This window comes from Falco peregrinus, chromosome 2 (genome assembly GCF_023634155.1).
Source record: "Falco peregrinus isolate bFalPer1 chromosome 2, bFalPer1.pri, whole genome shotgun sequence".
In the NCBI taxonomy this organism is placed as follows: Eukaryota; Metazoa; Chordata; class Aves; order Falconiformes; family Falconidae; genus Falco; species Falco peregrinus.
The window spans coordinates 107,165,646-107,190,837 of NC_073722.1; the positions used below are offsets into that span (position 1 = coordinate 107,165,646).

General features: G+C 46.4%; 1 protein-coding gene across 1 annotated transcript in view; it reads right to left on the reverse strand.

The window, feature by feature from the left end:
* Positions 1-672: 672 nt before the first annotated feature.
* The window catches only part of SLC43A2 (solute carrier family 43 member 2), a 30,636-nt gene continuing 6,116 nt past the window's right edge, over positions 673-25,192 (reverse strand). The window contains exons 3-14 of the mRNA XM_055795398.1: positions 21,529-21,718; positions 20,476-20,531; positions 19,670-19,746; positions 13,265-13,357; positions 12,287-12,420; positions 11,659-11,861; positions 10,894-11,037; positions 7,232-7,370; positions 6,661-6,793; positions 5,650-5,723; positions 3,802-3,925; positions 673-2,969 (exon numbers count right to left, since the gene is read on the reverse strand). Of these exons, the coding sequence (XP_055651373.1) occupies positions 2,808-2,969; positions 3,802-3,925; positions 5,650-5,723; positions 6,661-6,793; positions 7,232-7,370; positions 10,894-11,037; positions 11,659-11,861; positions 12,287-12,420; positions 13,265-13,357; positions 19,670-19,746; positions 20,476-20,531; positions 21,529-21,718 (1,529 nt within the window). The 3' untranslated portion in view covers positions 673-2,807. The remainder of the gene's footprint in view (positions 2,970-3,801; positions 3,926-5,649; positions 5,724-6,660; positions 6,794-7,231; positions 7,371-10,893; positions 11,038-11,658; positions 11,862-12,286; positions 12,421-13,264; positions 13,358-19,669; positions 19,747-20,475; positions 20,532-21,528; positions 21,719-25,192) is intronic.

Below are 25,192 nucleotides of genomic sequence, written 5' to 3' on the forward strand. Positions count from 1 at the left end.
CTGGGAACTGCAGCAGGGAAGTAGATGGCAGGAATAAAAGGGTGTTCTTTGTTTAATTTAGCCGCACATGCTTCAAAGGCAGCAACATCTCCACTGCAACTTTGTTAAGATATGCCACTGTATTCCACCATTTCACAAAGACATTTATATCAGGAATTCAAGCAATATAAGAATGGAAGCCATCACATTCAATGTTCCGAAACTGAGGTGGAGATAATGCTGAGTTAGCACACTGACACCCTGCAACAGCTGTGTCTATTTTAAGACACTGAGTCTGAGGACTGTGGCTCAGACACTCACCTGTCTGAGTTCTTACTAAAAAAAAAAAAAAAGATACTTAATCTGTCATTGTCATGTCACAAGTATCTCAGAGCAAAAGTAGGCATCTTTTTCTCAAAATATTTAGAAGTGTAGTAATATGAAATGCAGAAACCTGCAGAAAGCCCTCTGGAAATCTAGGCAAGCTGTACAACTGCTGGTGGATCTCTGAACATGTACATACTTGAGACAATGCCAGGTGAGCAGGAAAATGAATCTGAATTCTGCCTCCATTATTGCTCAACACAAAAGAAAGAAAAGCTGGAAAGGCTGCTAAATCATCACCAAAGCTGGAGACCAAGAAAGATCAAAAGTTTCTAGAAAAAGTGAAGTGTTGACAGCAGGCAATAAGGCTGTCTTGGAACAGACACATTTAATAAAGGCAACACATTAAAAAAGGTTCCACAAACGTGTAAAATACTCAAGTGGCAAGTCATTTTGACAAGAGTGACTGAAGACTAAAAGGTACCATGGAGTGGAGTAGCATCTGAATTGCCCGCAGGAGGCTGGCTGGAGGCAGTGACTCGAGATGGCGCTGCTGTCCCACAAAGCTGCCTGGCCATCCCGTGCTGGCAAGGCCACCAGCTAGGGACTCTGCAGCAGGGCTTCCAGCAGTCCTGCCGAGGCTCTCTGTGCAAGGTCACCAGACTTGCTCTTTAGGAACGGTGGAGGCCTGGCTGGGCTGAGCATCTGCATGCTTGAAACCACCAGTAATGGAGTTAACACCCAGTTTCCAGGCAGTTTCTCAAAGGAAGGTCCGAGTGCACTGTTGTTTCTAAGCCCCAGCTTAGAGCTAACAGAGCAGTGATGGAGTCTTGTACTTTTCTGACCAGACAAAGAAGTTGAATGACTTACCCCCTGCCAGGCTTTGCAGTAATGCAGGAGTTAGCAGTTCAGAAAGCGCCACCACTACACATCTTCATAACTGTTTTATTTCTGCCCCCAATCTTCCTGCAGCCACTAGCCCAGTGAGTATGCTGCTGCATGCCCGCTGATGTTCACCCTCAGTGCTACAGTCCTGCTCCAAACAGGTCCAAATGATGCAGTGATTAACTTTAGTCACAAGGCTACAGAGACTGAGCTACCAACCTCAACAAGAAGGTTAAGGGCAGAAAAGTCAGCTTTAGACAGGACTTAGGAAAACCCCTATAAAAATAAGCAGGTTAAAAATTCCCTTTGTATTCCTTCCATGGTGAACAGGCCTGGGACACCTTTAGCCACATGTATTGCTCTAGAAGTCAGTTTGACCATACAATCAATCACCACATACTCTGTCCAGACAGAGCATCAACATTGTAGAAGGCTCTTAGTACAGCCAAACCGGCAGCTTTTTGGTCAGTCACAATAACCTGGTGTTCAGCAGTTTGGGGGCTATTATCAGAACAATGTAAATAAGCTATGGCTAGAGGAAGAATCACATCACCACATCACCCTGCCATACGTCCACAGGAGTCAGTTACCAGACACAAAGGAGTGTTCCGCACTCTTGATTCCTTTCAACAGCAAGTCAGCTCATAACATGTGAACACCAAGGTATCTGGAGCCCCAGAACTCAGCTTCAAGAAGCTTTTCCACTGTACTAAATACACGCTGCTGCTCTCCTCCCAGGGTCATGTTGGAGGGAAGAAGAGGCAAAAGGCAACAAGTCTCAAAGCACTTCATTGGTAAATGAGATCCAATTCCTATCTCAAAGGTTCCAGGACTGCAGACAGTTTAAAACATGTACAGGTGGTTTGTAGGCCAGGAAGAAGGGGAATTCCAGGCCTCTGAAGGCTTGGTCTTAGACCAAGCAGTCCACTAGGCTCTTCATTTCAGCGTGGAAGGCAGATCCATTGTGTCACAGTCTGTGTCATTTGCAGTAATAAAAGGTTTGGGAGCTGTCAGTGCTAGCAGCCAACACATAGCAATACACTGAAGCTGTGCTCATACATGTAGGAATAAAACCCCCTTCCCTGCCTCAGAAACAGTCTGGGGTATGTCTGGATAGACAGTAAAAACACTGGGTCCAGCTACATATCAAGCAGAAAGACCATTATGAAGCCTCAGGGAGGGAGGAGAGTGCAGCTTGCATCTGAGACAGTGTCAGCCAAGGTTGGGGGAAGAGGGGGAGAAAAGAGACTTCAGTGCATTACATTTGCAAACTCTAATTACAGTCTTTCTTCCCTCTTCCCCCATCCCTCTACTCCTCCTCTCCCTAGTTTCCTATGCAGAGACTCTGCCTCTGGAGGGTGTGATCAGGGGATAATTTAAGACACAGTATCTGTGTGGCCTTTATAAAACGGAGAAGTGTCCCTTGTTCTGGCGTAAGGAGTGGGAAGTCTCCTCCTGCCATGTATCTGAGGAAAGCTCAGTCATGATGTCCAGCCCTCACTCCAGTGAAGAGCAAAGACTGGCAGAGCCAGGGGAGAAAAAGCCTGGCTTACACCACAGGTAGAACCCACGGATATGGTAGGAACCTGTACAAGGGAGGTTGTACTCGAAGCACCAGTTTAAACAAAGGCTTCTTCATTGGGAGTGCCGTTGATTTTGAGGAAAAGTTTGGCATCATCCATCTTCTGCTTTTTTTCTCTCTCCAGCCTGCGTCTGTAGCAGACCAGGTAGATTGGAAGGCAGAAACCCAACAAGCTCACACCAAGCAAGCCAACATTCACCTGCAGGAAGAAAGGCAAAACAAAGTTAGGCAGGCTAGGAAGACAGAGTCATGCAGGCCAAAGTGTCAGAACCCAGCCTACATCACTCAGCTGCAGGCAAACCAGGGGACGCCCTGCTCAGTGTATTGGCAACAACTTCCACTGTATTTATATTCACACTCCTGTGCCCAAAGCACCACGTGTATAAGCTAAATGCCACAAGGGTTTGTTGCTCAGGATCATGGCTGCTGGAGTCTTGTTCCACAGAGCAGGCAGGGCTGTTTAAACGGCAGTTCTTTTACACCAAGTTTGCCAACTGAAGAGCAACAGGCTGCTGGGGTGGGCCAGTCCTAGAGGCCAGGACTCTCCCCTAGACCACCCATGTCATTTTATTAAGTTGCCCTCATCAAGACACTACATTAGCCCTGCCCTCAATAGCCACTTGGCTTTTTGGACATTAGCATCAGTAACCCAAAATTTACTGGTTAATTGGAGCTAATACTCAGATCTCTTGAGCTACATCTACTGCATTTTGAGGTCCACATGGATTCACTCACTTTTACCTGAGAGATTTTGACTTGCCATAGTTAGTAGAAAGCACTCCTTCAGCCTTCTCCCTTCCTCCCTTTCCATACACTAGTGTAAAAGTTAATGGCCTTCCCTCCCAGAGGTTCATTATTCACACAGTGAAGGGTCTCCAGGACAGCACCAAGGTAACAGCAGACCAAGGGACATGTAGAATTCTGGCTGTTTTTAAACCTTGTCCATGCGCAGGAGTCCTTTTGTTTTCAAAGAGGCCAGCCAAAATCATCTTAACCACCAAGCTTTCATATTGAATTTGAGAAGAACTTGCCCAGAGAGGGTCTCCTTCCAAAGGTCCCGTCAATGCCATAAAAAGAGGCTGCTGCAGAAGGGCAAAAAGGGCGCTGATCAGCGACTGCAACCCTGTCAAGCTGCCAAACTGAGTAGAGGGGTATCTGTCAACAGAGAACACAACAGCATTATTACATGTCACCTTGACTGTTCACATCACCCAGATCTGATTACATTCCCAGTTGACTAACGCAACAGAGCACAGTCCCAAGACAGGCATAACGTGAAGAACTTCTCCCTCCTGGACTTACATATAAATACTTCATTAAATAAAGTATTTAGCTATAGCTAATGGTCTGCACAGTGCTCTCTGGAGCAGAATGCAGCTGGTGGGTGACACAGCTGGAGCCTTCCTCTCCAGACTGTTCTCCTCCTGAGCTCTCAAACTTAAGTAGTATCAGATCCAGCACTTGTTTTGTTTTGCAGCTGTACCATAGGCAGGCGGAAGTGCTTATACAACTGCTGTTCCTACTGCAAAGGGAGAAGAGTGTTGATATTTACAAGTTAAAAGCAGGGCCACTTTACCCATGACACCATTTGCTGCTCGGCAGTCATTTTCATCTTGTCATAACAATTTGCTCCCTTTATAAGTGAGTGAAACCTGCACAACAGGTTATCATGTGTTTTCCTTTTCAGAGGACATGTTTGATCCTATGTCAAGCTAAACACTACTGTTGATTGTTAAGTGCTGAGTATCAGATACCACTAATGGAAAAATAAGTTTCAGAAACAGTTTAACATCCTTCTCTTTCCACAACTAAACAGGGTCTAAAAAGGGTCAGGTTAAACTAAGCTTGGAAAGAAAGTGGAACAAAACCTTCAAGTAGTCAAAGAAGTCACACTCCAGGATCTCTCTCCAGGAAGTTCAAGACAGTTGCAATGGGCAAAAAGGATTAGTTTACAAGCAAGCTGGTAAGTATAGCAACAGGCACTCACCTTGCCCAAGACAAAAGTCTTTTGCTTCTAGCTGCCAGGGAACCAAAAGTTCATGAATTTTGAAGTAGAGTCTTAGATGGGTTTTCTAGTCTGGATTCCCCAGACACTGGGACCAAAACCTTCAACAGAAGGAGTCTGTGGAGTCTCCATCCATGAACATTCAAAACCCAAGTGGACACAGTCCTGGGCGACCTGCTCTAGCTGACCCTGCTTGAGCATGAGGGTTGGACTAGATTGTCTCAAGAGGTCCCTTCTCACCTCAGTGATTCTGTGGTTCTCTGAAAGATAACAGCTTCTTTCAGTTCCTCTGTCCAACAGCTCAGGACAGAGAGGCAGATCTGTTTTCAAAACCAAACCTCATTGCTTAATAAGGAATAAAGTATTTAGATTCAGCTATTGATAATTTTGGTAAGTTGGAAACAGGATGGATGATCTGTCCTGGGAAAGGGAGCTAGCATCACTAATGGTATCTTGAGCAATGCTTTACTAATGTGATGTCAGAGCAGACCAGTAGCAATGTATTCAATTATGTTAATGTTTTACCTGTACACATGCACATAGCTACTCATTATAAGACAAAAAAGCCTTGAGTTTTTACTATATAACCTTAGTGTCAACAACATAGTCTCACATGAGGCCCATATATAGCTGGGCCTGTCTCACTGCAGTAGCTATGTCAAAGCGGTTAGCTATTTGTAAACAAGGAAAGCATCAGCTAGGACTTTGGTCTAGCTACTGTCATCCAGTGGTGACTGAGGAAACAAGTTGCATCATTTTTCCCCTCTGACCATGAAGACTGCACTTCCTGATCTCTCTCTCTCACCTGGACAGCTTACCATCCTAAACCAGTTTATCTGGCCAGCCACATATTAATAGGTAAGCAGAAACTTACACAGCTGCATAGAGACCTCCCACAGCCGAGTGGATGAACCCTCTCACGATTGTGTGCAAAATGAAGGAAAGAATCTAGAAAAAAGCAGAAAAACATCACATCCTAGGTGCCAGACCCCAACATACCACCAGTTCTAAAACTGTTCTCCTTTCTAGTACACAAAGATGGGCTTGATGAACCCAGAATCAAAACCTGAAATATCAGCACAAGGGAAGAAATTTGTACTCAAGTCTAAAAGCACTGCTTTTCCTTACTTTGAAAAGGCTTACATGTAGTGCCCCCTGAGCACAAGGCCCATCTCATTTGTAGATGGTACCACTGCAAGGACATGTCCCCAGCAACCTGTGGCCACAGTCACAATGCTTTTCATTGCAATTGTGGCCAGTTTAGTTTTCTACAAGCTATTGCAGACAACATGCAAGTATGAGAAAACTGTATCTGTTTGCTTATGTCATCAAGGCATGTTTAAGTATACCATAAAATCACTTATCTCCTCTGCCAAAAACAGGTGGTGCCACAAAATAAATATTCTAACAGGTTTATAATCCCACAAGTACCATTGGGCATAGCAATTGATGCAGAAATAACCTGCTGTATATATCAGTGTCATACTTCTTACAGCCAATTTTCTGACCATCAGCAGCTTAAATCAAGCCCAGGTTAAACACATAGGCAGGGCTGAGAGGAAAGTATCTCAGCAGGAAAGTACGTGTTGTTACACAGCTCAGCTGCAGAAGCTTCCAAGTGTGAATAAACTGTGGATCAATTCCGACATTTAACTATAGCTGCTTCTTTAGGTTCTCTCAAGATATGTAAACTGCATGGTATTATTTGTTTCAACTTTAAGACTTCCCAAAGCAGTACAGAAGTCTCCCAGCAGTGCCAGAAAACCCTCCTGCAACTAGCTGGTTCTGCTGGCTCGCAGGATCTCCCGGCTCTGTCCTGCCTGTCATTTTGCCAGCACCCACACTGCCAGCCCCTCCAGCACACCCATCCATTTGGCCTATTCACCTGCAACGGTAGATTAGGAATAAGACAGGTGATTCCAAATCCAACCAGCAGGACATTTGTGAATACAAAGGCATTGGTGGCATTGGTGATTTTCTGGATCTGACGATCACGTGTTTTCTTTTTCTTGTCACTTCTGGAAGGATAGCAAAACCTATGTTACAAAAAGCACTTTCAGCAGCTACTGGAACTCACAGCAAGATTCTCCACATATCATATCAACTCTATCTAAACCAGTTTGGCTAAAGGTCTGCCTAAGGAGGTGGTGGGATCTCCATCAGTGGAAGCTGAGGAACATCTGGGCAATTATTTTGGTGTTGTTACTCTTACTGTTAGGCTAGAGGGGAAGTCTGAGCCTCCCCTGCTACAATTTAAATTTGCTCTTCTTGACTGATCTTAGTGGACATGGAAGATAGTTGGGTCCTTTCCTCTGCAATTATCAAGTCTTCCTTCAGGCTTTCTTTTCTATACTGAAGAACCAATATTCTTTTCAGTCTTTCATCACAAAAGACATATGCAGAGCAGAGGGGGCCTGCTACGTGGCTGCGTGTCCCGTGTGGCGCACACTACGCACTGCTCAGTGTTGCTGTCCTCATTCTCTTCTGAGCTATCATCGCATTCTTTCAGTCGCCAGTCCATGATGTACCCAATCACAGGCGCTGTCAGCAAGCACAGCAGTTGTAATACCCCAAAAATGGAAGTGTAGAGAGCCACTGCAGGGGAGAAAAAAATTAAAAAGGTCAGTCTAAGCGATACTGTAGCAGCAACGAGAAGAAACTGTTCCTCCCCATTGATCTCCTCTCTCAGGAGCCCAGAGCCCACGTGCTCACAGGCTAACAGGCAGGGCTGAAGGAGCTGGGAGACACCAAAGCATCACTGCATCATTTAGCCTTCCAGAGGCATGGCATCAGAGTGGATATACTGAGTATACTTGCTTCAACCATTCTCATCCTGCACTAATATTCTCTGAGCAGCATCAGCCCAACAGCAGGTCGGGCTCCAGAAATGGGACCCAGTAATTGCTTAGTGCCAGTGAGGCCTATTTATTCTGGCTAGGACCAACAGGGGAAAGTTCTACAAGCACTATATCCTGCACAGCCAACCCTGCCTTAGACATCTCCTCTCCTGCCTTGCTGGAAGCTGCAGCTACATCTTCTCCAGCTGGGAAGGTCCAGCAAGGACAAGCCAGGCTGGGAAGCGAGGACTAACCTATTTCGTGCTGAATAGCCAAGCTCAGAGGTAGGGGGAGGGCACATTACCAGGCAAAACCCACAGCATCTAAGAGCAATTATTAGAAGCTTAAACAGTGAAAATTCTCCCATGATGGGAGAAGCGTCTACATGGAAAGCTGATGGCAGCAGACTCAGAAGAAACTGTCCCCTCCTGTTACTGACTGAACAGTTCCCCCACCCTGCAATGCTTTTTCTACTTCCTCTCTGCAGCCCACGTGATAGATCTGTAGACATCACACAGAAGGGCTGGTGAGTCATGGTGTACCACAGCTCTGAAGTAAGGATGTAATTCTGAAACTGCCCATCTCAGCACAGAATGCTTAAAAGTTACAGCACTGTAAGCAAAACTACTAAAAAGAATTTTAGTTTCTCCCTCCCAACACACTTCTAGATCTAGCCAAAGCAGTACAGCAAGTATTTAAATCAAAATCAACTTGGTAATGGGAAGAAGTTTCTGACAAGCCTTTCTCTCCTATACAGTTGTAGTAAACCCCAGCAGCAGGGCTGCTCTGCTGTGCCCAGACATGGCACCTGATGATACTTTCCTGGCTCCAGTTGCTGGCAAGGGAGCCAAGAGAAATGTACATGTTCAACCTCCAAACTCACATTCATGCCCCCATTACCTCCCAAAGGCAAGCCCTGAAGTGGCACCACATCTCACCTCGTTATAGCAACTGCTGTGGCCAAAAGACAGGTGGCATCACCCTCTACCAACACCCCTGGAGCTGATTTGCTGTTGTCTGGTTATTTTTTAATAGAGGATAAGCAGCAAGCCATGCTGTCATGTTTTGCCTCTTCATGCTATTCTGAACACTTAATCTTGGGCTCTAAACAGCAAGAGCAGAAGCCAATTTGAAGCAGGGAATGAAATTTATGGGGTCAGCAAGAGAAGAGAAGAGAAGGAGACACTGCAGCTGCTACAAAACAGCATTTTTTTTTATCATCTTAAACATTCTTTCCCAAAGAGGGGGAAAAAAAAAAAAAAAAAGGCAAATACCAGCAGAAGTAGATACAGCAGAATTAGAAGCCTGGATAAAGCAAACAAAGGGTGTGCACACGGGCACAAACCTTCACACCACCTGTTCTACATGTCTTTCTCTCAAAACTATCCTGAGCAAGCACCTCACACAGCTGAGTTTTCCAGCCTACCCTGATTCTACTTAAGGTCTTCAAGTATTACCAGATGTGAAAGCAAGATGACAGTTTAGAACTTGAAATTTGACTGCATCTTTCATAAACACATCAGGTCTACTCTCTCCTGCCATCCTACAATACAATTAGTTATTTACAGAGCCACTGAACTCCTTAGCCTGTCCATCTTTTGGGGTTTTTCAGAAGATAAGTAGCCACAGGCTGACTGCTCTTTCCACCTATAGTTTTCATGACAAAGTCACCATAATCCGCACAGGAAGCGGGACTTTCAAGGACACAGTGCCTCACTGCAACTCTAAGACTTTGCTACTTATCTGAATTATTTTTCCCCACATCCCTCTCTCCTGTTCCGCTCCCAGGAATATTTAAGTTTTCCTTGACCATAACATTTGCAGGATTGACTCAACAATCTCCTTCCCTTGCCAAGTGCTCCTGAAAGCAATTTCAGGTGGAAGGAGCTCTCTAAACAAATCATGTTCAGGTAAAGTAGAACAACGAGGAATCCAAGGGAGCAGCATCCCATCCCCTCCTGATCCACACAGATTGTATTTCTAGAGAGCTGCACACATCCTGGAATGGCTCTTGCAGCCTGACACTGCTGCGACTAGACAATATCACTGTTTTGCTGATGCCATGGAAACACCAAGACAGCAGACTGCACTTCGAGCCCAGGCTACATTCAGGGGGAGGAGGGGAAAATGAGAAGAAATCTTAAAAGGTGGCATAGAAAAAAAAAAAATATCGTGCAATACACCCAAGGGGCACCATTCCTTTTTTAACATGGAGCTTGATCTAAACAGAATTGGCAGCATATATAGTTAGTATTAATTCTGAAGTACCAAGGAGGGGAGAGGAAAAAATGAAAGAGAAATACCTAGAGCAAGACAGGGTAAAAATAAAAAAGTGAAAGAGTTACAAGGTAAGCAGAAAACTAAGCAGTGCTGGGAAAGGTAGGCAGTGTGAAGTTTGTCCTGTTTACTGTTTAATGTCTAAATTGGCTCTTGAGCCAGGAGATAAAGAACTGAATGCTGCAGGCTGTCAAAGGATCAAGAAACAAAGCAATTCAGGGAATGCCAGGGCACTTGGAGTTTCCCGAGTTTCCTTCCCTCCCCCAGAGCTCACTCCTGTTTTCAGAGGAGTGCCTCTTGATTTATCAGCTTCATGCAATCCAGATTTAACAAGTTCAAACTGGATCTTACTACAAAGGACAAAAAAAAAAAAAAAAAAAAAAGAAAGGCTAAGTCTTGTTTTGCAATCCTGGGTATTTTCAACAACAGTAAACTGATGTACTCTTTCCTGTTTGCTTCATGTACTGAATCAGAGCTATAAATACTGACGAGTCCAGCGCAGCAAGCACCCCTGAGCCTCCACAGCATACACCAAGCTGCACAAAACAGCTATGACTTCACTTTTCCCACCCCCAGCTGCTGGGTTGAGATACCTAGTCCAACCATTAGTCATGACAATCAGTTGCTCTGTACTTTGTGCTTGCTTAGGATAAGCAAAGCAAATACCTGATGAAATAGGTTTTCCAGTTAAAAAAATTTATCATAGTCCATCCTGAGAGGCTACTTTCAACAACCCATCTGAGGAAATAACACAGAATAATACTTAACAGACACAGGGCTAAAATTAGCTTGACATTCAAGTATCTACCTCACTGCCCCTTGTCTTGGGCTAGTTCCAGCCCTCCACTAGACCCTACTAGCAGCTGTCACTGCACTCTGACACCACGAATTGCCATATACTGTATATCTGCTGAGTAATCAGACTTGCTGGCCTCTTGCAAGGACCAAGCCTGGGTCAGGTCCCAGTTTCAAGGAAGCAGATAAAAGTCTTCAGGTTACCCTACCTTGATCTTCATCTCCAGACAGAAACTCAAGGATGGTATTCATGGCTCCCATGTAGAAGATGAGCCGCAGCTGAGTGACACACATTGTGATAAGGCTGAGCAACAAGATAGGACTGAAGACACTCTTCATGAAGGAGGGAGAAGCTGCAGAAGGAATAATAGTCTCTCAAGAAGGCAACATACCTTCGTAAACATGTACAATTTCAGAAGAGGCTTTCACCTCTGGGTTAGCAGGTCTCCTAGCTAGTCATTCCAATACTGCGGGCCAGTGGCAGCTCCGAGGAACTCACAGTTAGCAGCTACCTGGTGCCTTACAAACTTCCATACTGAACAGCTATAGATGCTTGGAGTCTGGCTACCAGTAACTGGGGCAAGGGAGCAGGAAGGACAACTCACCTAATTCTGTGGCTTGGAGCAAAAGGAAGCTTCAAGCCATTTGCTTTTGCTGTAACCCCAAGTAAGGAAGGCTTGGTCATGGTGACACCCACGAGATCCAAGAGACAGCAGAGACCAACTGCACTGTCCTTCTGCAGCCAGATCAGTTACCCATGCTGTTGTCCCCACCACTGGCATATTTAGACAAGCATACAAGGACAGGATCCCTTATATAACTGAACGTGTATTTAAATAATGGTGTCTGGCACATGGTCCTGGCAACACATGGATCACTTATTGTTATCTCTTATAAACAGATCTGAAGCAGAGCAGAGAGGCAGACAGACTTGTGCCAGCACAAGCAACCCTGGGGCGCTCATGGAACCACACCTGTGTTGTCAGGCTGGCACTTCACTTCTAGGTCCACTGTAGACAGGCAGAGTTTGTTGTTCTCTTGCAAGGCTGTTGGCTCCTTGGGGCCCTTCATGGAGCTCCCCACACTGAGACGGCGCCCCACAGTTGTTACTTGCTTGTAAAACTGTTTCCCAGTGATTTTGTGGTCAAATCCCAGCCAGCTGAACTTTATTTTCACCCTGTTGGGTAGTAAAGAGCATGAGAGCTGCAACACCGGGTGAGGAATCAGAGGCAGCAAAGTTGCAGGAGTTGGAAAGGCTATGTGTAGATTTCAAGCACTAGTTCCCATCTACAAACCCACAAATCATCTGGTTCCAGAGCACAGAGAGATACTTCCCCCAGGCCAATAGAAATACTTATGACTACTGACAAATCATTTTTCCTTTGTAATTCCTCTGCTTTGGAAAGTTCCACTTTCCACAGATATTGAGCAGTCAAGACATAATGCTAATGGCAGACATAAATCATCAACCTAAGAAGAAGTGGCAGCAATAAACAACATGCAAGGGAGTTCCCTCTCCACTCCTCTAAATTAGTCATGCCAGCACTTTCTAGAGGATTAAGAATGGGATTAGCTCTCAAGGCCAGTCTAGAGGACACTTACGAATAGTCCATGTCTTCTGGTCCTGGGAAAGGCTCCAGTGGCCAGTTGAAGAAACAGTTGAGGAAAACTAGTCCTGCACAGCTTGCCCAGACAAGCAGAATAAGGATGAAGGAAACCCCAAAGTCATATATAACCTGGAAATCACAAGGGAATATGGTTTTGACTATAACAGCAGAAAGATACTTCAACATTCTTTGAACAAGGTCCGAGAGACAACTGTGGGAAAGAACAACATGCTACATCTAAAATTAGTTTTAACTCTAGTAGTAACAAAAACACAGTTGTGTGACATGCAGGCTTAGAAAGTGATGTATATGCATCTTTACATATCTTTTAACAGCAGCTATAACAACAGGACTTCCAAGCTGCAATAGCATGCAGCTGCATCATAGATGACTGCTAAAGGTCTTTATCTAGGACATTCTCCATGGAGAGCCAGCAGCAACTTCCCTGCACACTTGAGACTGGCTTACCTTTACTGTGTGCCCCTTATGCTAACTCTGCAATGAAACATCTCTGGTTCAGAACCACTAGTGATCTACCAAGGCAGCCCAAGTGATTGTCTCTTCTGTCCCTTCAGTGCTGTTTGCTAGCTCTGAACTATGTTCAAGCCAATCACTGCTGACAAACACACAGATCAAATATACACACATACTAAAAACACACATATATACACACACTCCTTAGATATTAAAAAGCAACCTTTCATAAAGATCTTCAGTTTTTCACTTTTACTTGGCACCTTTAATTTTTTACCATCTCTTAGTGAACAGACCACTGCAGTATTTGTTGTGCTCTTGAGGCAGTCACTTGGGAAGTCTTTTACACAGACAGGAACTGAATCTTGTAAATGCACATCTCAAAAAAGAAAAAAACCCAGTGCTTCAACAAATAGTCCCTTTTTCTTGCCACATTATTGCTACATGGTACAAGACATCAGCATACCACCAGTCATGAGTCATGATCCCACAGCCTCACCTTGATTCCTGGAAAAGTCACAGCAGAAGAAGCATAGGAGCCAATCATCAGAGCAATGAACGTGGAACGAAGGTCACCAAACATGTTGGGCAGCTGGGAAAATAAAAAAATCAGTTGAAACAGGCTGCTGCCAAGAGAAAGGAAGAAAAGGGAAGGAGGCTTTCTTGAGAAGACACTGGCATTTAGGATTAAGACTCCTAGATACCAGAATCTGAAGCAGACAATTTTACTCAAAGACGTAGCTCTTCAGGACATTGCTCTGCCAGTTGCATTGCTGTCTCCAGTGTCAGGGGACATCTACAATCCAAGATTTATGTGCTTAAATGACACTGCTTTTTTCCAGACTGACAGCATACTTTGCATTGGTTACCTTTGGCACAAGGGCGTTTGCTCCAGCCCTTGTGCTTTCTTTAAGAGTTCCTTACCCCAAGTCTGTAGCCACCACCTCTTTTCCTCTCCAAAAAATATGTGCCTATATTCTCTAGGTATCACCCTCTTTTTAGTCAAGAATCATTAGACACAGGCTGTAATCGCTGCACAGTCTTTAACACACCCTGCAACACCTTGAACTGCCAGGTTTGTTTATGCGCTTTGGGTGAGCACCCAAATCTTTGCAGTAGACTGAGAAGTTCCTGTTATAACAAGAAGGAACAGAGATAAACCTGAACTGTGCTGCTGTTCGCATTTCCATTTCTAGCTAGGTCCCTGACTCCTTCTGTGAAAGCATACTCTCCAAGAGTGACTAAAGCTGGTCATTTCTGTATCTGTTGGATGGCTCAGATGCCCAAGCACACTATCTTGGAGCTAGGTGCAGGAAGGCAATCACAAACACATCCAAGGCTTTATTGCCTGGGACAGCTATGAAGCTGCTGAACTCTGCAGCAACAGCACCTTGTGCTGCTATTCGTACCACCCACCCCACTTCACTGCCTGGGCTTCTATCAGATGTGATGGCATTGCTGTAAGCAGACCAGGCTGGTTCTGCAAGCATCTGTTGGGAAAGCAAAGATCTCAGTAGAAACAGCTAGAAGCAGCTCACAGCAGCCCCTTCTGCCACCTGCACAGCAAAAGTGCTCCCAGACTGGCTCTCCAGCTCCTGCTTCCACTCAGGACCCAGAAGCAGAGTAGAGCAGGCAGAAAGAGCTGAGAGACCTTCCCACTCTCCTGGGAAAGGAGGAATTCCCCCTTTTTCTAAACAACTTAAAGCAAATCAGTTTCAGTCATTAACTAATGGCCTGCAAACTAGCCATTACAGGGAGAAGCTCTGAAGAAGTTGTAGGCTACAGAGAGCTCTGCCAATACCTCCTGAAGCTGGTCAATGGGCAGAGATTCTGCTGCAGGCAGGCAGATTTCTCTCCCGCCTCCTTTTTTGGGTTACTTCCTCCCCAAATTCTATGTGGCATCACTACCACATCAGCCTCAGAGAGCTTCAAAGGAGTCTAACTGTAGGCGCCTTCTAGGCCTGAAAGCATAACCAGCATTTTATCTGTTTAAAGATGCTGCTGAACAAAATGATTCAGTGAATATTAGACTGAGTCTAAGCAAGCAAATGCTGTCATCACATTCCCATTCCACTGCTGAAAAACAAATCCATCTTTCCCAGGAGTAGCATATAAGGCAAGCAAATCTGGCTTGTGTCACAGCAGGACCAGCGTGTTTACAACACAAGTATTCCTGTGCAGGAACACTCTAGGACCCATCTGGCTGTTTATCATCCCTCTGTCTCACTGCAGAGCTTCCTATGCAGTGCAGTCTTCAGGTCCTCAGATAACCCTGGCCAGGGAACAGCAGCAATGATGTGCTGGGCCTAATGCTGCTGGCGAACCCTGAGCAGACGCACACGGCAGAGGCAGAAAACACTGCACTCCTCTGCAGTGAGGATCCCCACCCCCAGATCCCTGCATGTGAGAGAGCTGCCAACAGGCTGCTTTCAGGAGCTGCAGACTGAAAACAGCAAAGGATCCAAAGGTCTGTTACCAGGCACAAAAAAATCTCTTCTTGGAAGCAGTGGCCTAAATACACATCCCAGAAAACAGCATCTGCAGAATACAGTATCTGCAGGTTGCAAAAAGGCTAGTCACTGTCACTAGGCAGGGCATTCATTTAATCTCAAATACCCCAAACCTAAAATAATCTCCAGAAATTACAACAAACAGCTGTTCCTACTGGGACGCTCAGAGCAGGGCAAGAGCTCCACAAACACAGCTGCTTCTTGGCTCAGGCTGGTTTTCCCTAGAGCCCCAGAGATCACAAAAAGCCTTTTTCATACAGCAGACAAGCAACTCCCAGGTGGATCCTCCTGCTCTGAGGGCTACTGGAGACACAGAGCAGGCCTGAAAGCAAACAGTCATGCTCAGGAAAACCCAAGCCTGCTTCTGCCTAGATGGGGACAGAAGTCCTAGAAAGGCTAATTTCCTAAAAATCCTATTTGGCATCAAGCTAGCAGCTAGATGAGAAGAAATTGGACATAGGAGATTTAAGGTCTTATCCATCCCAATCAAAGCAGAAACTGAAAACACCGAGTACTTGGGATGAAAAGAAATCCAGGACTACCTGGAAGGGTGGGGGGCAGAGGAAAGGGAAAAGCAGTCCATACCCAGACAGAAAACCTAAAGCCTCTCAAGACTGAGTGCTAGCACTGGCAATGCCTGTGCAGGTCTCATCTAAAGACCAGCTACTAAAATAACACACAGTATTTACTAAGCCATTTTTCATGCTGTCTTTATAGCAGCAAGCACTGGAAAAAATAAACCCCAGAGGAAAAAAAACAAACCAACAAACAAGCCACAGAGCAAGTGGGCTCTTGGTTTTTCTGCCACCAGAAAGATCTGATCCTCATTCTGATCTTACCCCTGCAAGCCAAAAGAGACTCCTCCACTAACTTCTGCCCATTGTGGTATGACAGCCCCAATTCTGCAAGACCTATAATGACAGAAACTCTTACGCCTCCTATTTAAAGGACAATAGTACTCAACATACTATTAACCTTATGCCCTGCCTGAAAGATACTGACTTAATTTTGCTATAACTTTTTTCCCCTGGAGTCCTTCATTACAGGTATGCAATAAAATATTTTCCTCTTGCAGATTATTTTCTCATGTGCCCTATAGCGAGTTTAAGACCTTCGATCATATTTTGTAATTTTTTCAGCTTTTTCCTGGAGATATTCCACATATAAGACTTACCACAGCAGTATTACCAAACCCAGTCTCCCTCCTCTTACAAGGACTGTTTGAAAGAACAGTGGAAAAAGTCAAGGGATTGTGAACTAGACTAATGGAGAATGGTATTTTTATTCCAGCTGAACTTTGTTTTCCCTATCAGGGGTATATTTGGAAGTTACACAGACACTAAAAATGTATTCCCCAGGAAAGCCTTAAACTGCCCGCTTTGTCCAAAGCATATGGAAATTCCTGTTCCTGTTCAACAAATAGAAGATCACGGAGCCCTAAGTTCTCCTAATATTTCCGAGCAAAGAAGATTCCCTACCTAGAGATGCCCCCCCACTCCGATTAAAGGGCACTGTTTGCAGCAGAAATGAAGAGCAAAGCAGCTGTAATTCTTTGAAAGGAAAACAGGACAGAAGACAATCTATAAAAGGCTCTTTGTGGTAATTTATCACACATGTTTTTTCTTTGCATGAAATAGCTTCGGAACAGAACTGGTGCCAGATTCCTGTGTTGCTGTCAAAGCCACCAACACAGATCTGTTTCCATTTCCAATCTTCACTTATATTGGCTAAGACCAAGTCACGAGGCAGAAATCTCCCCTCTGCATTTTAACAACAGGCACAGTCTGACCTTGTTCCCAGAACTGGGAACAGCACCACTCGCTCCCCCTCCTCCTCAAGCCACAACACAAGGCACCCAGGAACAGCAGCTTGCTTTGGCTCCACGGCTTGCCATGTGCTTTCATGATACCCTGGAGACTTGTTACTGAAGAAGGCTTTAAATCCAAGAGGCAAAGCTTTGTGGAGTACCGTCCCAGGCCATAATCCTGAGATCCCGTTAATCCCTTGCAGAGGCACTGAGGACCTCCATCTCCTGCCCTCCCAACAGAACACATCATGCCCACGTGTACAGATGTCCTGGGAGGTTTCAACACTCAATGAAGCCCACAAGCTGCAGCACCTGGGGAGCACCACAACCCCACAGGCTTCAGGAGCTCCCTTCACATCCACCCCGTTACGAAGCAGCAACTGTAACCTGTCTAAGGTGGCAGAGGACCAGCTCATGCACCAGTGGGTTTGACCCATTTCCTGGAGCGCTTCAGGTCACTTGTGGCTGGCAGGAGAGGGAAGTCACCTTGCTTTGATTCATGCATGCACATGCATGCTCGGCAGTCAGTGCCCGCGTCAGCCAGAACAAGCTTACTTGGCACCAGAAGTTGATTAGCACTCACCGCCTCTGTGTAATGAATGTCCTTAAAAAGGTCTTCAAGTCTCCCCTTTAAGTACTTACTTCAGCCTCTCCTGAGCACAGTGCAGAGCACAGTGCATGCAAGCCACATCGCCTGGAACCCACAAACCATGAAACTGTCATCCCTGTGTCCCACCCTTGCCACACTCTCCGTCGCCATGGGCTACAGGTGGAAGGGACCCACAAGAGATTACAGTGTCACCGCAGAAGATCGCTCTTGACACATCAGCTATGAGCACCCCAGCTTGCAGGCAGAATCACACAGGGACAGAACAGTAAACTGCCAATGATCAAAATACACCTGCTTTTAACAGTCACCACCATAGATCTGCTGTGATGCACGTGAAGAAGCGCCTCCCTCCTACTTTAGACTATTTTTAACCATTCACATGCCTCAGGTACCAAAATGCCTCTGTGTGGCTCTGGAGGGAGGCACAAGCAGCTACATCTGAATGTGGATCTGGGAAGTCAGGCCTGAAGCCACCTCAGCTCTTTACAAAAGACACTGCTGTCTGGAGGGGATGGGTTCCATCTGAGGTATCCCTGTGTGAACTCACAGCATCACTACTTGCTTCAGACCTCCTCGAGGCTTGGATCTCTTGTTGGAAGATTTGAACTTTTTCCTGCCACTACTTCCTTACTGCTGCGGAACTGGCTCACTAATGAGAGCACTAATAAGTGGCTTTGCTTACCTCTTCTGCTGCTAAAAGCTACACTACAGCACATGCAACATTTCTGCCCTATCCTTGCCCTCGCTCCAATCACCAGTGGCTCCAAAATAAACTGTGACCCCTTAATAACCACTCAGAGACAGTAACCAATGCTAGCAGCAGCAGGATGGGAATCCTCTCCCACAGAAGTACTGATGTGCTCCCCTTTTCCTTGTTTTCATCTGAAGTGTGGCAGGATGACATTTGCCCCATATTTCTTTGGGCCCAGGGCCAAGGCTTCCAGTGAAGACCACCACATATGAAGGAGAGACCAGCATCTCTAGGCAGTTTTGAAATCTTTGAATATATGCAAGCAAAAGTGGCAGCAACATCACAGTACACAGTGACCTGTAAACCCAGCCTCTGCCAAATTTAGGTCTCAGGAGTTCAGCCAGTATCTAAGGTTACCTCTAACTTAACAAGGCTTAACAGGAAGTTTCACTTCAACAGCAAGTTCAAGGTAACGCAGTCCAAAGCTGAAAGTTTTCAATCACAGCTCAGGAAACATCAGTGCTTCCCAAACTGTTTTCTGGGAAACTTTCCACCCAGCCCTGTTTCAGTCACACTGACAAGGATCAGGGTAATGAGGTAGAAAAAGCAGCTACTTGGATGGTACTGCTTCTGCCTCCAGGCAAAGAACCCCAAAATGTAGATATTCAGCTGAGAGTTGTAGAGCAGTGCTTGCAGTACAATCCCTAGACTAAACAGATCTAAGCAGGCTGTGCAGATGGAGCTGGGTGCATTCACCACAGCATTTCTAAGGAAACCTGGAAGGGACTCTCACCCTACTGAAAGCAAAAGCTTTTGTACCCAAGAACAACCATTTTCCTGGGGTGAGATGCAAACTGCACTTGCAGAAAGCCAGTCATACCCAGCTGCAAGGGTTTGTGCCCTGCTGATTCTTCCTGCAGTATTGCACTGGATTTAGCATTGACAACACACATCCAGCCTGTGCCAAGTAACCAAGCACTGCAAGTACAGCCATATGACAACTTGAGTCCTAGACAAAAACACTTCTTCCCCCGCCCCACCCCCCGCCACCCCCCCTTCACCTGCAATGCAAGGGGCAGGTAAAAAAAGGGACTGTAGACAAAAACCACCTTGGAATAACCACCTAATACTCAGCCTTTCAGGCAGAAGACTGACTGACTCTTTGTACCAAACAAAATTATGTGCTATTCAAGCCACAAGCAAAAGATCCACTTTGTTCTTTCCTGCTAGCCCAGCTCACAGCCACAGTAAGGAATAAAATAGTCAGGTAATAACTCTTCACTTACTGTAAGTGATGTGAAGGTCATGCACATCCCACCAAAGCCATTCAGAGCCAGCGCGATGAATATCAGCACAGACAGAGCTGCAACAATAAAAAAATATCTACCCTTAGCTTTTACAGGGATAGAGAGGGAAAGGAAACAGAGCCCCGAGGGCTTTGGTCCTGACAAAAACATCAGCGGATCAACACCCTCAGGACATGCTATGCTGCTCCTGACCCAGCACCCATCTCCCCAGCCACACAGTGGGAGGGGCAGGGCTCTCCTCCCAGAGTTCATGATGGGATAATCTCTGGAAGGGCTTCTTTGCTCTGATGAACAGACTTGCTGATGCAGCTTGCCTGAATGGGTCTTAAAAGGAAGATTTACTTGAAAGAACTGGATTCAAAGTGTCATGTCACTATCTGGTCTTGAGGAGCAAGATCCATATATTCCTGGTGAGAAAACAAATTACACATTGTATGCCATCACCTATTTCCCAACCCTGAAAAAAACATGAACTTGTTTTTAATTGTTCATTTACAGGACCTAGCCCTGCCCAAACGCAAAACTCAGAGACCTGGCTATCTCAGACGTTTGGCCCTTGCTACATTCTGCACTTAGCGTTGTGAAACACCAGCCCTCCCCAGAGCCGCTAAGCTCCCACAGGCCAGCAGATGCTTGGCTTGTGTCCTCTGCAGGACCCCAGTAAAATCTGGAGGTGTGACAGTCACACTTGTCTGCTTCCCCCCCCCAAAAAAAAAAACAAACCAAAAAACCCCCAAGCCACAGCCCCAAAGCCCTCCCAGCTCAGCAGAAAAATGCCTACTTACAGTCTGGGTTACTGGCACCATACGCAATCAGCACACAGGACACAGCAAAGCAGGCACTAGAAGGGAATCAAAACCATAAGTTTCTTACAGACAGCCTTACAGTAAATTACATATCCTTCTAACGCCTCAGCACCTCATTAAGAAAGTGCAGTATAATTTCTGTAAGAGAGAGGGAAGCTGGTGATTTGGAAAGAAAAATCCAGGGAAATACCCAACTATTACAGACAAACCTTGCACAAGGGCTGAGGCAGCAACCTTTCCTCCCAGTGCTGATGCAGCTCTTGCTGGACCCAAATTCCCCAGTGGTTTTCCAGCACAGAGCTTTGCCAGCCCCCACCTCGAGGTAACCAGAGACAGCAGCAGCCTTTGTCCCAAGACCCTGCTGCAGTCACAGCATTCACAGCCTTTACCGGCTCCTCTCTGGTAGGGTCAGAGTCAGAGATTTGCCCTGTTTTTCCCACTTGGCCCATAGGCCAGTTTGGTTTCTGGTATGGTTCACTGCATTACAGTTCAGCAGCGCTGGGGTCTGCTGTGCCCAACAAGTGACTAACCCCGACATGCCACAAAAGCAGCTAACAACCTTACTATTTGAGGCAAAAAGCAACATACCCCACACAGTAGAAGGGCCCTAGAAAAGGCAGGCAGGACATGTTTATCCCCTAGTTCACTCCCCAGCTTGCAAACAGTGATGTAACATCTTGGTTTTGTGCCTCTCAGGACATAGCTCCCAGCTCAAGGAAAAAGCTACCCTCCATGACTCACAAATGACTCCACTCTTCCTCCAGGCTCCATCTGGCCGGGGAGACAGAGCAACACTGGAGAGCTGAAGTGTGGACAGAGTCCCAGGCCCTTCCCTTATGAAGCAATTCACTGTGCTGGCCTAAATCATCCCAGAGCTGCTCCAGTGCCCTATGCACGGCCAGCAGCTCCCAGCCCCATCCCTCAATACAGCTCCCAAGGCTGCAAGGGCCCCACAACAAGCACAGCACCCATCTGTCCCAGAAAATGTGTGAATTCCCCCCTCAGCCCCGCCAGGGAGCCCAGGACACCAACCTGCCAAGCAGCCGCAGCTTGCGAGGGCCATACTTGTCCATGACGATTCCCAGGGGCAGCGTGATCGCACTGAGCAGGAAGGACCCAATGGTGAAGGCCAAGTTCAGCATTTCATCCTGGGCATTGCAGGAAGGCCATTTGTGCTCCAGAGCTGTGCTGTTCTCATGTCCAGGGCTGCTGGTGGTGTTTTCTACGTGGGATGACAGGGGATCATCATTGCAGTGTGTTAGGATAAGGCTTGCAGCATAGGAGGAAGGAGGGAAGATAAAAAGTCCCACAGACAGGGTGCCACAACACACTGGGCATACATGCTCCACACTGCATTTTTTTTATTATAATCAGTGAGATGGAGAAAGGTAGCAGCAAAAGGACAGGGGAAACCTGATGAGCTCAGCTGAGAGCAGGGAAAAGATGTACAGGCACCCAGTGGACAGGTATCCCAAGCAGCAGCGGGGTAACAACCCAAGCACAAAGACTCATTAATTTATGAGAACTATATAGCAAAGCCCTGGCAATTACAGGGGACAAAACTCAGCAGAACCTGAGGAGACTAATACAAAAATAAGGTCCTCCTAATCTACAACTGGCATGTTCTCACAGATCTTTTCCTTAAGTAAACTGGGAGCAATAACTACAGCCCAATCAGTTATTTCAGGCCCAGACACCAGGCTGACGAGGCCTGGCACAGAGCAACAGCCTGCTCAAATGGAAAGCTTCTTACCCTCACTGCAGGCATTGGGATGAGGAATGGCTTTCCAGTAGCCACCCTGCTTCCTGAGTGCCCTGGTTCTAAAAAATCCTTCCTGGATTTAACTACCCTGTTCCCAGGAGGACTGGCAGCTCACCTGCCTTCTGTGTTTGTTAAGGATTGATGTGTCTTTAACTTCTGCCCCATAATTAGCATTTTCTATTCTTTCCAAATGGGTTTAGCCCATACAGATCAATTGTATCTCCAGCTTTCTGTTCTTGCCCTTGCATGAGGAACTCCGCATGCAAACTCTGGTGCTGAACAGAGCACCAGAGAGAAACAAAACAGTTAAAAAGAAACAAAAGAGAAGTTCCCTTTTCTTTGCCGCAGCCATTCTACTGCCTCATGTCAACTCTGTTCCTGTTACAAGCCTATCCCAAGGTGGCTTACAACTCCCCAGGCAAGCACATGTGCCTTTAGACTTTCATTAACTCAGAGCACTCTAGTGCACTCCACCTCTCCTTCTCCCAATGCTTATCTGACTTATAAGTAACCTTTGCTGGTATGACAAAGCACTTGCTTTCTTATTGCTGCTGCAAGCCAGTGATATAAAACGCTCTCCTCCATACTTAATTGATCTGACAAAGTCCAATATTAAAGGAGGAATAGAGAGAGAGAAGTCACCTACATAACTATCTGCATGAAGCAAGACTAGAGATTCCCAGTGAGCCGTGGTTAGTTAGTTAATTAGCAGGAATCCCTCACGTACAAGTGACTTCATGTTCACCGCTTGGTGCGGCTCATGGAGATCCCCTTGGCTGCTCTTGCCCTCACTGCATCTCTGAAGATCCCACAGCCCCACCTAGAAAATCCTTGCCTTCTACCCAAGCCTTAGCACCACTCAGTTACTGGTTTCACCCAGGCTCTCCCAGCTGGCAAACACAACCCTCCCAGCTGTGTGTCCATTGCAAACAAGTTACACTCCACCTTCCAGACATCAGGTATTAGCAGGAATTCAGACACTGATATCTGAGGCTTACAAGCTGCCTGCAAACCTTCCTCTGTCCCCTCCCAGCACTCCAGGGAAGGTGCAGAGCATTTCTCTCCCTTTACATTTCTCTCACCACCACCTTTACTAAGTTGGTCTCAAACTGCCTGTGGCCAGTCATCATAGAATCACAGAAGGGTTTGGGTGGAAAGGACCTTAAAACTCATCCAGTTCTAAGCCCCCTGCCACGCAGGGACACCTTCCACTAGACCAGGTTGCTCAAAGCCACATTCAACACGGCCTTGAACATGTGACGACTGTCCCTTCCCTTTGCCATGTGCTTCTGACTGATAACTTCATCTGTCCCTCCTCTTGCCCTGCTAGTCATGGATAGCCAGAGTGAATGACAGAGATATCCCCAAAAGGCCACACATCCCATCAGCATCCCTTCTGCAGGGAGGACAGCACTCCAGTCTGAGGTTCCCAAGTCACATCCTCAGAAACACCAGTCCGGGGCAGACTTGGGAGGCTCTCTGCAGTTTTCACACTACATCTCAATCTGTTTCATCCATCTTTCCCTGACATTCTCCTCTTGCTGTGGCTCAGGATCTTAAACACTGACTTCTAACAGCATCTCCATGAGGCAGGCACAGGCACACAGCCTCACGGCTTTTTGGGCTCTCCACAAAGATAAATTCATAGGAAACAGATGTGGGTGAGAGGTTAAACTTGGGAAAACAAGGCTGGGGCAGGGGAGTGACAAAGTAGTAGTGGTTTCCCTGTGTCAGCACTCTACAGAGATAGCTCAGCTGTGGAGTGGAAGAAGGGTGGAGGGACACGGACAGTGCAGTGACCTTATAACTTCTGGCTGCATGTGTTAAAGAGCCTTGTCAACCCTTCCCACAAAGAAATCTCAAAACAGAAATATCCAGCATTTACAGCTGGAATAGACACATTACTGCTGATATTTGACGTGTATGTTTGCAACGTGACCCCAAAGAGCTCCCTGACAGCATATGCCTGCTAGCAGATCCTTCAACAGCATGCACGATGAGCAGCAACACCAGGAGGCGAAAAGGACACAGCAAGGAAACTTGGCTCTCTCTGAAGACTTACTACAGCCAGGAAGGCTAGGAACAGAGCACCAAACTTCAGCCCCTGCTTGTACCAACCCCCTTGTTTACAGCTGCTCATCACCAACGCCAAGGAGGGGCCAGGCAGCAGTGCTATGTGGAAATACAAATTGTTTGTGAAAATAGAAGCGGCCCCTGAGCAACAAGAGAAGATCCACTGAGCCGTAATGGAAATGATTCAAGCAGCCCTTGGCACCCTGACATCCTCTGATCCTTTGAGCCACCTCCATAAATAGAAAATTTTGGAGGGGCCGCAGGTGTGTGCAGCATGCACAAGGTCCAGCCAAGAGCCATCTCATTGGGGAGCACAGATCCATGTGCCAGCAGGTAACCAGCACAGGAGAACGAGTGGCAGCATATCACACGCAGCTAGGAGGGGATTAATAGGCAGAGAACCTGCCTAACTACTCACCTACCTAATGCACCTGGTTACAGCAAACAGCAGTTTCCCCTCAATCACAGCTCAGATCCTGTTCCAGATCAGTGCACACCACACTGCTGGGGAAAGTCTCCTACGTGCCTGGCTCCATCTGCAACAGTGCTTTGGGGATGGGCTGTCTCTGTGATGACAGTGGTGCCCTCCCCAAATTCTCTTGCCAAGTCCACCTGCATGCAAGCATGCCAGGTCTGACACACAGGAGTGCCACCCAGATAAGCCAGCAGCACAGGCGCAGTCCATGTATGCTCACCACTGTCAAGCTAGAAGCTGCTGCAAGTCTTTATCAGCAATTACAAGCACATACTGCCTATTTTTACAGCGCTCCCCCTACAAGCGGCAGGATTTCTACTGCCCAATTAGTAGTTCAAGTTACTATTTAAAGAATGACAGCTTAGGTGAGAGGAAGGCTGCCTCGA